Raw genomic sequence first — 13,597 nt, forward strand, 5'->3', positions numbered from 1 at the left:
TATCATTGTATGCATTTCACATAAAAATGATAACAAGATTATTCCACGGTGTTGCAGGTGAGAGTGACTGCATCCCGGCAACAGATCGAAGCCTGGCAGAATGTCGACAGAACCTCTGCTGGGTGGCCATGGTGACGACCCGGCATGCTCTGACCCCCAGCAAGGGGGCACCACTCACCACTACCACTCCATCAACAGCGACCAACAGTACTCCCCCCTTCTTCAACCCGTGGTCAGCCATGACGGCGGCAACACACGAGGTGAGGACGAGACGCATGTTTACCGACGTCGCTGGTACATCCTGATCCTGTTCAGCCTGATGTGCGGCACACAGGGCTGCGTGTGGAACACCTTCGGCCCGATCTCGTCGACCGCCGAGGACGCATTTGACTGGGACACCAGCAACATCGGAATGCTGACCAACTGGGGACCCATCTCCTTCATCCCGGCGACAGTCCCACTTATCTGGGCCTTGGAACACAAGGGTGGGATAATCTTATTCTTTGCTACATGTTTTACCCATCTCCTTCATCATGGCGACAGTCCCACTTATCTGGGCCATGGAACACAAGGGTGGGATCAGCTTATTCTTGCTACATGTTTTACCCATCTCCTTCATCACGGCGACAGTCCCACTTATCTGGGCCATGGAACACAAGGGTGGGATCAGCTTATTCTTTGCTACATGTTTTACCCATCTCCTTCATCACGGCGACAGTCCCACTTATCTGGGCCATGGAACACAAGGGTGGGATCAGCTTATTCTTTGCTACATGTTTTACCCATCTCCTTCATCACGGGGACAGTCCCACTTATCTGGGTCATGGAACACAAGGGTGGGATCAGCTTATTCTTTGCTACATGTTTTACCCATCTCCTTCATCACGGGGACAGTCCCACTTATCTGGGCCATGGAACACAAGGGTGGGATCATCTTATTCTTTGCTACATGTTTTACCCATCTCCTTCATCGTGGCGACAGTCCCACTTATCTGGGCCATGGAACATAAGGGTGGGATCATCTTATTCTTTGCTACATGTTTTACCCATCTCCTTCATCGTGGCGACAATCCCACTTATCTGGGCCATGGAACATAAGGGTGGGATCATCTTATTCTTTGCTACATGTTTTACCTATCTCCTTCATCACGGGGACAGTCCCACTTATCTGGGCCATGGAACATAAGGGTGGGATAATCTTATTCTTTGCTACATGTTATACCCATCTCCTTCATCATGGCGACAGTCCCACTTATCTGGGCCATGGAACACAAGGGTGGGATCATCTTATTCTTTGCTACATGTTTTACCTATCTCCTTCATCGTGGCGACAGTCCCACTTATCTGGGCCATGGAACATAAGGGTGGGATCATCTTATTCTTTGCTACATGTTATACCCATCTCCTTCATCATGGCGACAGTCCCACTTATCTGGGCCATGGAACACAAGGGTGGGATCATCTTATTCTTTGCTACATGTTTTACCCATCTCCTTCATCACGGCGACAGTCCCACTTATCTGGGCCATGGAACACAAGGGTGGGATCATCTTATTCTTTGCTACATGTTTTACCCATCTCCTTCATCACGGCGACAGTCCCACTTATCTGGGCCATGGGTGGATCTAATTCTTTGCTGGATGTTTTGATCCAGGTTTTTGTATTGCTCAGTTCCACAATGTCATTGGTGTCTGTCTGCCTGATTTGGGCTGAGGTGCACGAAGCAAGACTGGGTACCACCCATCTGGTGCACGAAGCAAGACTAGGTACCACCCATCAGGATGGGCATAAGCTCAATTCAACCAATCTGACGTACCACCCATCAGGATGGGCATAAGCTCAATTCAACCAATCTGACGTACCACCCATCAGGATGGGCATAAGCTCAATTCAACCAATCTGATGTACCACCCATCAGGATGGGCATAAGCTCAATTCAACCAATCTGACGTACCACCCATCAGGATGGGCATAAGCTCAATTCAACCAATCTGACGTACCACCCATCAGGATGGGCATAAGCTCAATTCAACCAATCTGACGTACGACCCATTAGGATGGGCATAAGCTCAATTCAACCAATCAGACGTACCACCCATCAGGATGGGCATTAGCTCAATTCAACCAATCTGACGTACCACCCATTAGGATGGGCATAAGCTCAATTCAACCAATCTGACGTACCACCCATCAGGATGGGCATAAGCTCAATTCAGCCAATCTGACGTACCACCCATTAGGATGGGCATAAGCTCAATTCAACCAATCTGACGTACCACCCAACAGGATGGGCATAAGCTCAATTCAACCAATCAGACGTACCACCCATCAGGATGGGCATAAGCTCAATTCAACCAATCTGACGTACCACCCATTAGGATGGGCATAAGCTCAATTCAACCAATCTGACGTACCACCCATCAGGATGGGCATTAGCTCAATTCAACCAATCTGACGTACCACCCATCAGGATGGGCATAAGCTCAATTCAACCAATCTGACGTACCACCCATCAGGATGGGCATAAGCTCAATTCAACCAATCTGACGTACCACCCATCAGGATGGGCATAAGCTCAATTCAACCAATCTGACGTACCACCCATCAGGATGGGCATAAGCTCAATTCAACCAATCTGACGTACCACCCATCAGGATGGGCATTAGCTCAATTCAACCAATCTGACGTACCACCCATCAGGATGGGCATAAGCTCAATTCAACCAATCTGACGTACCACCCATCAGGATGGGCATAAGCTCAATTCAACCAATCTGACGTACCACCCATTAGGATGGGCATAAGCTCAATTCAACCAATCTGACGTACCACCCATCAGGATGGGCATAAGCTCAATTCAACCAATCTGACGTACCACCCATCAGGATGGGCATAAGCTCAATTCAACCAATCTGACGTACCACCCATCAGGATGGGCATAAGCTCAATTCAAGCAATCTGACGTACCACCCATCAGGATGGGCATAAGCTCAATTCAACCAATCTGACGTACCACCCATTAGGATGGGCATAAGCTCAATTCAACCAATCTGACGTACCACCCATTAGGATGGGCATAAGCTCAATTCAACCAATCAGACGTACCACCCATTAGGATGGGCATAAGCTCAATTCAACCAATCAGACGTACCACCCATCAGGATGGGCATAAGCTCAATTCAAGCAATCACACGTACGACCCATTTGGTTGGCATCCAGTTCCGCTTTGTGCATGCACTTCAGTCCTGGTGTCTGCCAACAACAGTTCCCTCCCCTCCCAGCCAATCCCACACTAAAACCCTCTGTTTACCCTCAACAACAGTTCCCTCCCCTCCCAGCCTGTCCCACACTAAAACCCTCTGTTTACCCTCAACAACAGTTCCCTCCCCTCCCAGCCTATCCCACACTAAAACCCTCTGTTTACCCTCAACAACAGTTCCCTCCCCTCCCAGCCTGTCCCACACTAAAACCCTCTGTTTACGCTCAACAACAATTTAACCATACAAATCTTTGAAAGGATTATATAGTCATGATACTATAACAAAGCTTCCCTTGTACATAAAATTGTTTGACCTGTTTTGAGTTGTGCTGTACGTTTCAGGTCTACGTGTGGCGTCTCTGTGGACGGCGTTCTTCGTCGCGTCGGGGACGGTGGTGAGAATATTCACCATGGAGCCACCAGGAGTCACGATGTGAGTCGCACAGTCTTGTTGCATGTTATAAAGAAGTTCCCCCTTTCCTGCATTTCATTTACGGCACTTCTTTCTCTCTCCCCTCTCTTTTTTGTTTAATACAGTATTGGGTTAAAAAATGTAAGACGCTTGAAACTATGTTAGGATTTGCACCATATAAATACCCTTATTGTTATTATTATCATCTGTCAGACTAATCAACGTGGGTCAGACGCTGAATGGACTGGCAGGCCCCATCGCCATGGCGGGCCCCCCTGCGGTGTTGTTATCATTGTCACTATTATCATCATTACTATCTGTCAGACTAATGAACGTGGGTCAGGCACTGAATGGACTGGCAGGCCCCATCGCCATGGCGGGCCCCCCTGCGGTGTCGGCTACCTGGTTCCCCCCAGAACAACGTACGCTCGCCACCTCCATAGGCACTTTCTTCAGCATGTTCGGCATGGCCTCGGGCTTCCTTATAGGTAGGCTGTACTTTGCTGTTCTAAAGCCTGATATTAAGCCTGCAAAGTCAACATTGGGAAGTCTACTTTACAATGCTGGCTGCATGAAGTTTTGTACAGAAATACTTTTCAAAGTCCTTGCAAATGTAAAGTCAACTTAGGGCTCAATTAGGGACAGCTTTGTGATATAGTGGAACTTCCCTTTTTCCTTATATAGGCAGTAAATCGTGTGACTTTTACTATTCTTAGATATAGTGGAACTTCCCTTTTTCCTTATATAGGCAGTAAATCGTGTGACTTTTACTATTCTTAGATATAGTGGAACCCCCCTTTTAAGACCACCTATTTAGGACTCCCCCCCTTTGAAGACCACCTAATTAGGTTTTTAAGACCACGTAATTAGGACTTCCCCCCTTTTAAGACCACCTAATTAAGACTTCCCCTTTAAAGACCACCTAATTAGGACTCCCCCCTTTTAAGACCACCTAATTAAGACTTCCCCCCTTTAAAGACCACCTAATTAGGACTTCCCCCTTTTAAGACCTTGCCTTTTCAGCTTTTCTGTTCATAATGTCAATTCCTTTCCCTCCATTTTAAGATCCCAGTTACTTTAAGATCTGATTTGCTCAGATTGTTGGAGGTCTTAAAATGGGTTTTCACTGTATTACATGCCAGCCTAGATACCCCAGTCAATGCTACACAAGTATTAATGAGTTTCTGGTACATGTTGAAAATCATGACATGTGACACTGACAGATGAAACTTGTACGCTTTCTCTTTTCTTTTGTTGCAGGACCGATGCTAGTACCTGATGTTCCTAAGAACTCGACAGACATCAAATTTAGTTCTCTGATCAGCACAGAATCAAGTGAGTGCAATTGACAAATATCTCGTTTCTTCTTCGAAAGATTGAAATCAAGGATTTACAGAAAGACCCAGGATAACTCTCTGTGTAATCAAAAGGACAATTTTCTGACCTGATTAATTTCTTCTTCTTCTTCTTGTCGATCACTCAGATGGAAACGCCGGTTCTCCGCGCAAATGTTGCCGTGTGCTGTAGGTCGTCCAGACTGCCATTGAGCTTCCCTTGCACCGTGGTCACCTCCGCCCAGATCTGGCTCCTGAGGCCATCGTGTAGTGGACAAGTCTGCAGCAGGTGTTCCGTTGTCATGCTGCCTGTTTGACAAGGACACTGGTCTGACTGGCCAATTCTGAACTTGGTGAAAAGGTGGTGGTTCATTCGGTTGTGGCCTGTCCGCAGCCTGAATATGAGGACCTGCTCAGACCTTGTGAGCAGGTGAAAGGCGTCGTTTTTGTTGTAGTGTGGGTGCTGCTGCAACCACTTTTTGTGTTGCTTGGCCTTGATGATGGTCTTGGCTTCTTTGAAGGTGGTTGATCTGTCATTCTGGTCCTTCGTAGTGCCCTCCTTTGCCAGAGTATCTGCGGCTTCGTTGCCTGGTATGTTGCAGTGAGAGGGGACCCATTGCAGCACGACTGTGTGGGCTCTGCACAGGGAGGTCAAGGCGGATGACAGGTCATTCAGTTCTTTGTCTCTGGCAGTGTTTAAGGCCTGCAGGACTGACTTTGCGTCGCTGAAGAACACAACGTTGTTGGAGGAGAGTGGACTGTGCTCAATGTGGGCTGCACCTGTCTGGAGCGCTACTGCTTCAGCCTTGAAGTTGGTGGAGTAGAGGCCGGTAGCGAGGGAGATGTGTTCTTCTTCTCGACCTCCTGGGTACTTTATGTAGATTCCGGCACCACCACTTCTGACAGCCTGGTCGGCAGATCCGTCAGTGTATACATGAGTACCTGATTAATTTGATTGTAAGACATACACAATTTTTGACTGCTTTTGACCCTTGATCTGTCTTGTGAAATGTGTAGCATGTCTTCTGAAGGTTGTGTAACTTCTGTGCTGTCCTCTCTGTGTGTCAGATTGGTTGTGTTACTTCTGTGCTGTCCTCTCTGTGTGTCAGATTGGTTGTGTTACTTCTGTGCTGTACTCTCTGTGTGTCAGATTGGTTGTGTTACTTCTGTGCTGTCCTCTCTCTGTGTCAGATTGGTTGTTACTTCTGTGCTGTCCTCTCTCTGTGTCAGATTGGTTGTGTTACTTCTGTGCTGTCCTCTCTTTGTGTGTCAGATTGGTTGTGTTACTTCTGTGCTGTCCTCTCTGTGTGTGTCAGATTGGTTGTGTTACTTCTGTGCTGTCCTCTGTGTGTGTGTCAGATTGGTTGTGTTACTTCTGTGCTGTCCTCTCTGTGTGTGTCAGATTGGTTGTGTTACTTCTGTGCTGTCCTCTGTGTGTGTGTTAGATTGGTTGTGTTACTACTGTACTGTCCTCTCTGTGTGTCAGATTGGTTGTGTTACTTCTGTGCTGTCCTCTGTGTGTGTCAGATTGGTTGTGTTACTTCTGTGGTGTCCTCTCTGTGTGTCAGATTGGTTGTGTTACTTCTGTACTGTCCTCTGTGTGTGTGTCAGATTGGTTGTGTTACTTCTGTACTGTCCTCTGTGTGTGTGTCAGATTGGTTGTGTTACTTCTGTGCTGTCCTCTGTGTGTGTGTGTCAGATTGGTTGTGTTACTTCTGTGCTGTCCTCTCTGTGTGTCAGAATGGTTGTGTTACTTCTGTGCTGTCCTCTGTGTGTGTCAGAATGGTTGTGTTACTTCTGTGCTGTCCTCTGTGTGTGTGTCAGATTGGTTGTGTTACTTCTGTGCTGTCCTCTGTGTGTGTCAGATTGGTTGTGTTACTTCTGTGCTGTCCTCTGTGTGTGTCAGATTGGTTGTGTTACTTCTGTGCTGTCCTCTCTGTGTGTCAGATTGGTTGTGTTACTTCTGTGCTGTCCTCTCTCTGTGTCAGATTGGTTGTGTTACTTCTGTGCTGTCCGCTCTGTGTGTCAGATTGGTTGTGTTACTTCTGTGCTGTCCTCTCTCTGTGTGTCAGATTGGTTGTGTTACTTCTGTGCTGTCCTCTGTGTGTGTCAGATTGGTTGTGTTACTTCTGTACTGTCCTCTCTGTGTGTCAGATTGGTTGTGTTACTTCTGTGCTCTCCTCTCTCTGTGTGTCAGATTGGTTGTGTTACTTCTGTGCTGTCCTCTGTGTGTGTGTCAGATTGGTTGTGTTACTTCTGTGTTGTCCTCTGTGTGTGTGTGTCAGATTGGTTGTGTTACTTCTGTGCTGTCCTCTGTGTGTGTTAGATTGGTTGTGTTACTTCTGTACTGTCCTCTCTCTGTGTGTCAGATTGGTTGTGTTACTTCTGTGCTGTCCTCTGTGTGTGTCAGATTGGTTGTGTTACTTCTGTACTGTCCTCTGTGTGTGTCAGATTGGTTGTGTTACTTCTGTGCTGTCCTCTCTGTGTGTCAGATTGGTTGTGTTACTTCTGTACTGTCCTCTGTGTGTGTGTCAGATTGGTTGTGTTACTTCTGTGCTGTCCTCTGTGTGTGTGTCAGATTGGTTGTGTTACTTCTGAATCAATCAATCAATATGAGGCTTATATCGCACGTATTCCGTGGGTACAGTTCTAAGCGCAGGGATTTTTTATTTTTTTAACTTTTTTTTATGCAATTTATATCGCGCACATATTCAAGGCGCAGGGATTTATTTATGCCGTGTGAGATGGAATTTTTTTTTACACAATACATCACGCATTCACATCGGCCAGCAGATCGCAGCCATTTCTGCGCATATCCTACTTTTCACGGCCTATTATTCCAAGTCACACGGGTATTTTGGTGGACATTTTTATCTATGCCTATACAATTTTGCCAGGAAAGACCCTTTTGTCAATCGTGGGATCCTTAACGTGCACACCCCAATGTAGTGTACACGAAGGGACCTCGGTTTTTCGTCTCATCCGAAAGACTAGCACTTGAACCCACCACCTAGGTTAGGAAAGGGGGGAGAAAATTGCTAACGCCCTGACCCAGGGTCGAACTCGCAACCTCTCGCTTCCGAGCGCTAGTGCGTTACCACTGGCCACCCATTTCCACTTCTGTACTGACCTCTGTGTGTGTGTCAGATTGGTTGTGTTACTTCTGTACTGTCCTCTCTCTGTGTGTCAGATTGGTTGTGTTACTTCTGTGCTGTCATCTCTCTCTGTGTGTCAGATTGGTTGTGTTACTTCTGTGCTGTCCTCTGTGTGTGTCAGATTGGTTGTGTTACTTCTGTGCTGTCCTCTGTGTGTGTTAGATTGGTTGTGTTACTTCTGTACTGTCCTCTGTGTGTGTGTCAGATTGGTTGTGTTACTTCTGTGCTGTCCTCTGTGTGTGTCAGATTGGTTGTGTTACTTCTGTGCTGTCCTCTGTGTGTGTTAGATTGGTTGTGTTACTTCTGTACTGTCCTCTGTGTGTGTGTCAGATTGGTTGTGTTACTTCTGTGCTGTCCTCTGTGTGTGTCAGATTGGTTGTGTTACTTCTGTGCTGTCCTCTGTGTGTGTCAGATTGGTTGTGTTACTTCTGTGCTGTCCTCTCTGTGTGTCAGATTGGTTGTGTTACTTCTGTGCTGTCCTTTCTGTGTGTCAGATTGGTTGTGTTACTTCTGTGCTGTCCTCTGTGTGTGTGTCAGATTGGTTGTGTTACTTCTGTACTGTCCTCTCTGTGTGTGTGTGTCAGATTGGTTGTGTTACTTCTGTACTGTCCTCTCTGTGTGTCAGATTGGTTGTGTTACTTTTGTGCTGTCCTCTCTGTGTGTCAGATTGGTTGTGTTACTTTTGTGCTGTCCTCTCTGTGTGTGTCAGATTGGTTGTGTTACTTCTGTGCTGTCCTCTCTGTGTGTGTCAGATTGGTTGTGTTACTTCTGTACTGTCCTCTCTGTGTGTCAGATTGGTTGTGTTACTTTTGTGCTGTCCTCTCTGTGTGTCAGATTGGTTGTGTTACTTCTGTGCTGTCCTCTCTGTGTGTCAGATTGGTTGTGTTACTTCTGTGCTGTCCTCTGTGTGTGTGTCAGATTGGTTGTGTTACTTCTGTGCTGTCCTCTGTGTGTGTGTCAGATTGGTTGTGTTACTTCTGTGCTGTCCTCTGTGTGTGTGTGTCAGATTGGTTGTGTTACTTCTGTACTGTCCTCTCTCTGTGTGTCAGATTGGTTGTGTTCTGTACTGTCCTCTCTCTGTGTGTCAGATTGGTTGTGTTACTTCTGTGCTGTCCTCTCTGTGTGTGTCAGATTGGTTGTGTTACTTCTGTGCTGTTCTCTGTGTGTGTGTGTGTCAGATTGGTTGTGTTACTTCTGTACTGTCCTCTCTCTGTGTGTCAGATTGGTTGTGTTACTTCTGTGCTGTCCTCTCTGTGTGTGTCAGATTGGTTGTGTTACTTCTGTGCTGTCCTCTCTGTGTGTGTCAGATTGGTTGTGTTACTTCTGTGCTGTCCTCTCTGTGTGTGTCAGATTGGTTGTGTTACCTCTGTGCTGTCCTCTGTGTGTGTGTCAGATTGGTTGTGTTACTTCTGTGCTGTCCTCTCTGTGTGTCAGATTGGTTGTGTTACTTCTGTGCTGTCCTCTCTCTGTGTGTCAGATTGGTTGTGTTACTTCTGTGCTGTCCTCTCTCTGTGTGTCAGATTGGTTGTGTTACTTCTGTACTGTCCTCTCTGTGTGTGTGTGTGTCAGATTGGTTGTGTTACTTCTGTACTGTCCTCTCTCTGTGTGTCAGATTGGTTGTGTTACTTTTGTGCTGTCCTCTCTGTGTGTCAGATTGGTTGTGTTACTTCTGTGCTGTCCTCTGTGTGTGTGTCAGATTGGTTGTGTTACTTCTGTACTGTCCTCTCTCTGTGTGTCAGATTGGATGTGTTACTTCTGTGCTGCCGTCGCGATATAACCTTCGTGGTTGAAAACGATGTTAAACACCAAATAAAGAAAGAAAGAACTTCTGTGCTGTCCTCTGTGTCTGTGTCAGATTGGTTGTGTTACTCCTGTGCTGTCCTCTCTGTGTGTGTCAGATTGGTTGTGTTACTTCTGTGCTGTCCTCTCTGTGTGTGTCAGATTGGTTGTGTTACTTCTGTGCTGTCCTCTCTGTGTGTCAGATTGGTTGTGTTACTTCTGTGCTGTCCTCTGTGTGTGTCAGATTGGTTGTGTTACTTCTGTGCTGTCCTCTCTGTGTGTCAGATTGGTTGTGTTACTTCTGTGCTGTCCTTTCTGTGTGTCAGATTGGTTGTGTTACTTCTGTGCTGTCCTCTCTCTGTGTGTCAGATTGGTTGTGTTACTTCTGTGCTGTCCTCTCTGTGTGTGTGTCAGATTGGTTGTGTAACTTCTGTGCTGTCCTCTCTGTGTGTGTCAGATTGGTTGTGTTACTTCTGTGCTGTCCTCTGTGTGTATCAGATTGGTTGTGTTACTTCTGTGCTGTCCTCTCTGTGTGTCAGATTGGTTGTGTTACTTCTGTGCTGTCCTCTCTGTGTGTGTCAGATTGGTTGTGTTACTTCTGTGCTGTTCTCTCTGTGTGTGTCAGATTGGTTGTGTTACTTCTGTGCTGTCCTCTGTGTGTGTCAGATTGGTTGTGTTACTTCTGTGCTGTCCTCTCTGTGTGTCAGATTGGTTGTGTTACTTCTGTGCTGTCCTCTCTGTGTGTCAGATTGGTTGTGTTACTTCTGTGTGTCAGATTGGTTGTGTTACTTCTGTGCTGTCCTTTCTGTGTGTCAGATTGTGTGTGTATATGAGAGATGAGATGTGTTGTCTGTGCTGTCCACTCTGTGTGTGTATATGAGAGATGAGATGTGTTGTCTGTTTTCAGAAGCGGAGAGAGTGTCCAGAGAGAGGGAGGCCATCCATCGACTGATGTACATTGGTAAACACCCAGCCAACTTTTTACACTCATTTGTTTACAGAACCAACTTTTTACACATTTGTTTACAGAACCAACTTTTTTAACTTTCACCTGGTTGTAGTCATAGAATTTGTCATGCTCTTTGACTTGAATCAATGGGCATTTTTTATAGGGCTATTAATTTATCTCTTAAAATCTCTTCTGTTTGACTGGCTTTGCCTCCAAAGGTGATTCTTGTGCTTCATACACTGACTAAAACTGTTGTTGAATGTTTCTGTGCCACAGAGTGCGGGTGGGCGTGTATGTTGTTCCTTCTCATCTTTATCTACCTGCCCAAGAAACCACCGCTACCTCCCAGCGTCTCGGCCACCGTGCAGCGCGACGACTTCTTTGTGGGAATCCAAAATATTGTCAGGTAAGCATTATATAGCATTAGCATAATAGCTTAAACCGCACAGAAAAGTCTTCGAGAATCTCCACCGAAACAGATTACGCTAAATGACAGCAAAACAAATTGAGAATATGGTGACACAGCATTCCTAGACAGCTGACACTCACATGATAAGACATGATAAACTTTTCACACCATGGAATATAAATACAAGTAACATAGTACACTTGTCGACTGTGAGTTCAGTCTTGTAGAACAATGACTTTCTCTATCTCTGTCAAATGAATAATTTGGCACAAAATAAAATGCATATAAGGTATGTCATAGCGGCTCTTTAAATGCCTGAAGGTTGTCATCAGTTTGATCGCTGTTTATAAAGGGCTGTTGTTAGTGTTTTGTGTTTTGTGCAGACTACCTCAGTTCTGGATACTGGGGATATCGTACGGACTGTCTCAGGGCGTGCTCAACTGCTGGTCCAGTGTCATCAACGTTATACTCAAACCTCACGGCATCAGCGAGGTCAGTTACCTGTGTTATACTCAAACCTCACGGCATCAGCGAGGTCAGTTACCTGTGTTATACTCAAACCTCACGGTATCAGCGAGGTCACTTACCTGTGTTATACTCAAACCTCACGGTATCAGCGAGGTCACTTACCTGTGTTATACTCAAACCTCATGGTATCAGCGAGGTCACTTACCTGTGTTATACTCAAACCTCACGGTATCAGCGAGGTCAGTTACCTGTGTTATACTCAAACCTCACGGTATCAGCGAGGTCAGTTACCTGTGTTATACTCAAACCTCACGGCATCAGCGAGGTCAGTTACCTGTGTTATACTCAAACCTCACGGTATCAGCGAGGTCAGTTACCTGTGTTATACTCAAACCTCACGGCATCAGCGAGGTCAGTTACCTGTATTATACTCAAACCTCACGGCATTAGCGAGGTCAGTTACCTGTGTTATACTCAAACCTCACGGTATCAGCGAGGTCAGTTACCTGTGTTATACTCAAACCTCACGGTATCAGCAAGGTCAGTTACCTGTGTTATACTCAAACCTTACGGTATCAGCGAGTTCACTTACCTGTGTTATACTCAAACCTCACGGCATTAGCGAGGTCAGTTACCTGTGTTATACTCAAACCTCACGGTATCAGCGAGGTCAGTTACTTGTGTTATACTCAAACCTCACGGTATCAGCGAGGTCACTTACCTGTGTTACCCTCTCGTCTTTGTTTTTTAGGGGCGTGTCATTGTATCAAGCGTTGCGTATAGACAATGATTACTTGTTTTTATTGGCTTGGCAGCCAGGAGCTTTTGCATAGGGAAAGAACAATATGTATGCTTGCTCAAGCCATTCCATGCATGTTATTTCTGAGTGTAAAAACTATCCTTGCGTGTGGTTCATAAGATGGAGACAAAAGGAGCAGTAGTTCTGGTTGGATACCAATATTAAAGCAGAAGTTTGTGATGTTGGCAAATATTATTTTTCCCCTTAGTTAATTTTCTTATTCCATGTCTTAAAGGCATGGGAAGTATTGTTTTTTAAACTTGTTGTTTGCAGTAATAAAGTAGACATTAAACTACAGTGCAACGGCCCTATTACGGCCATGAACAATCTGAGAAAATCAGGTTTTAGAAGGAAGCGGTCTGAAGATGAAATAATTTTTACACAGGCTATCAACACAACATCTGTGAAGGAAATCACGAATAACACTAACAGGCAAAGTTTGATAGTGATATCCTCCACGCTTTGAGAGCGCTAACCAGAGATAATAGAGTGACGTAGTGAAGTGTGGTTGCACGTACTGTGAATTCAGCTCACTGACCGAGAGAGTTGACTTTGTAAATCGCAACGAAGATATCGTTACACTTAACCACTGTCCAGCGACAGGGAGGGGTTGTCACAGGAATCGACCGGGAGAAAGGAAGCCCAAGTAGAGCACTTAACAGGTAAATGGAATAAGCATTTGAATATCGTTAATGTTTATCGCATAAGTCGAATCGACTAACACTGTAACTTTAAACATAGCAGACAGATATCTAAGACAAGATGTCCGCTATTTATGTTGTGCCGTGCGTCGTGTAACCGGTCGTAAAGGAAGGTAGCGACCAGACGACAGAATGAAGGATCTGAGAAGTCGCCGGAATATCACGCCTTTAGACTCGCATAGCTGAGATTCGACGGGATTTCTAGAAGCTAGTGCACGGTTATGTTTGTCCGTTGAGTTAGACCATAGTGGTCACAGGGCGGTAAAAACTGAGTAGACCGAGGTCACCAATAGCAGGAATTAGTAGTAAAATACATTTCCTAGTGAACAGCAA

At 45.7% G+C, this 13,597-nt stretch overlaps 1 protein-coding gene across 5 annotated transcripts in view; it reads left to right on the forward strand.

Moving 5' to 3' along the window:
* The window catches only part of LOC138947868 (solute carrier family 49 member 4-like), a 63,828-nt gene that overhangs the window by 9,915 nt on the left and 40,316 nt on the right, over positions 1–13,597 (forward strand). For 4 of the 5 annotated variants that reach the window (XM_070319427.1, XM_070319431.1, XM_070319428.1 and 1 more), the window contains exons 2-8: positions 58–485; positions 3,601–3,691; positions 3,884–4,158; positions 4,931–5,005; positions 10,846–10,899; positions 11,164–11,293; positions 11,680–11,788. In XM_070319427.1, coding sequence (XP_070175528.1) covers positions 101–485; positions 3,601–3,691; positions 3,884–4,158; positions 4,931–5,005; positions 10,846–10,899; positions 11,164–11,293; positions 11,680–11,788 — 1,119 coding nt within the window. In that variant the 5' untranslated portion in view covers positions 58–100. The remainder of the gene's footprint in view (positions 1–57; positions 486–3,600; positions 3,692–3,883; positions 4,159–4,930; positions 5,006–10,845; positions 10,900–11,163; positions 11,294–11,679; positions 11,789–13,597) is intronic. The other variant, XM_070319430.1, reaches the window with a different exon arrangement.

The sequence above is a fragment of the Littorina saxatilis genome, linkage group LG14 (genome assembly GCF_037325665.1).
Source record: "Littorina saxatilis isolate snail1 linkage group LG14, US_GU_Lsax_2.0, whole genome shotgun sequence".
Lineage (NCBI taxonomy): Eukaryota > Metazoa > Mollusca > Gastropoda > Littorinimorpha > Littorinidae > Littorina > Littorina saxatilis.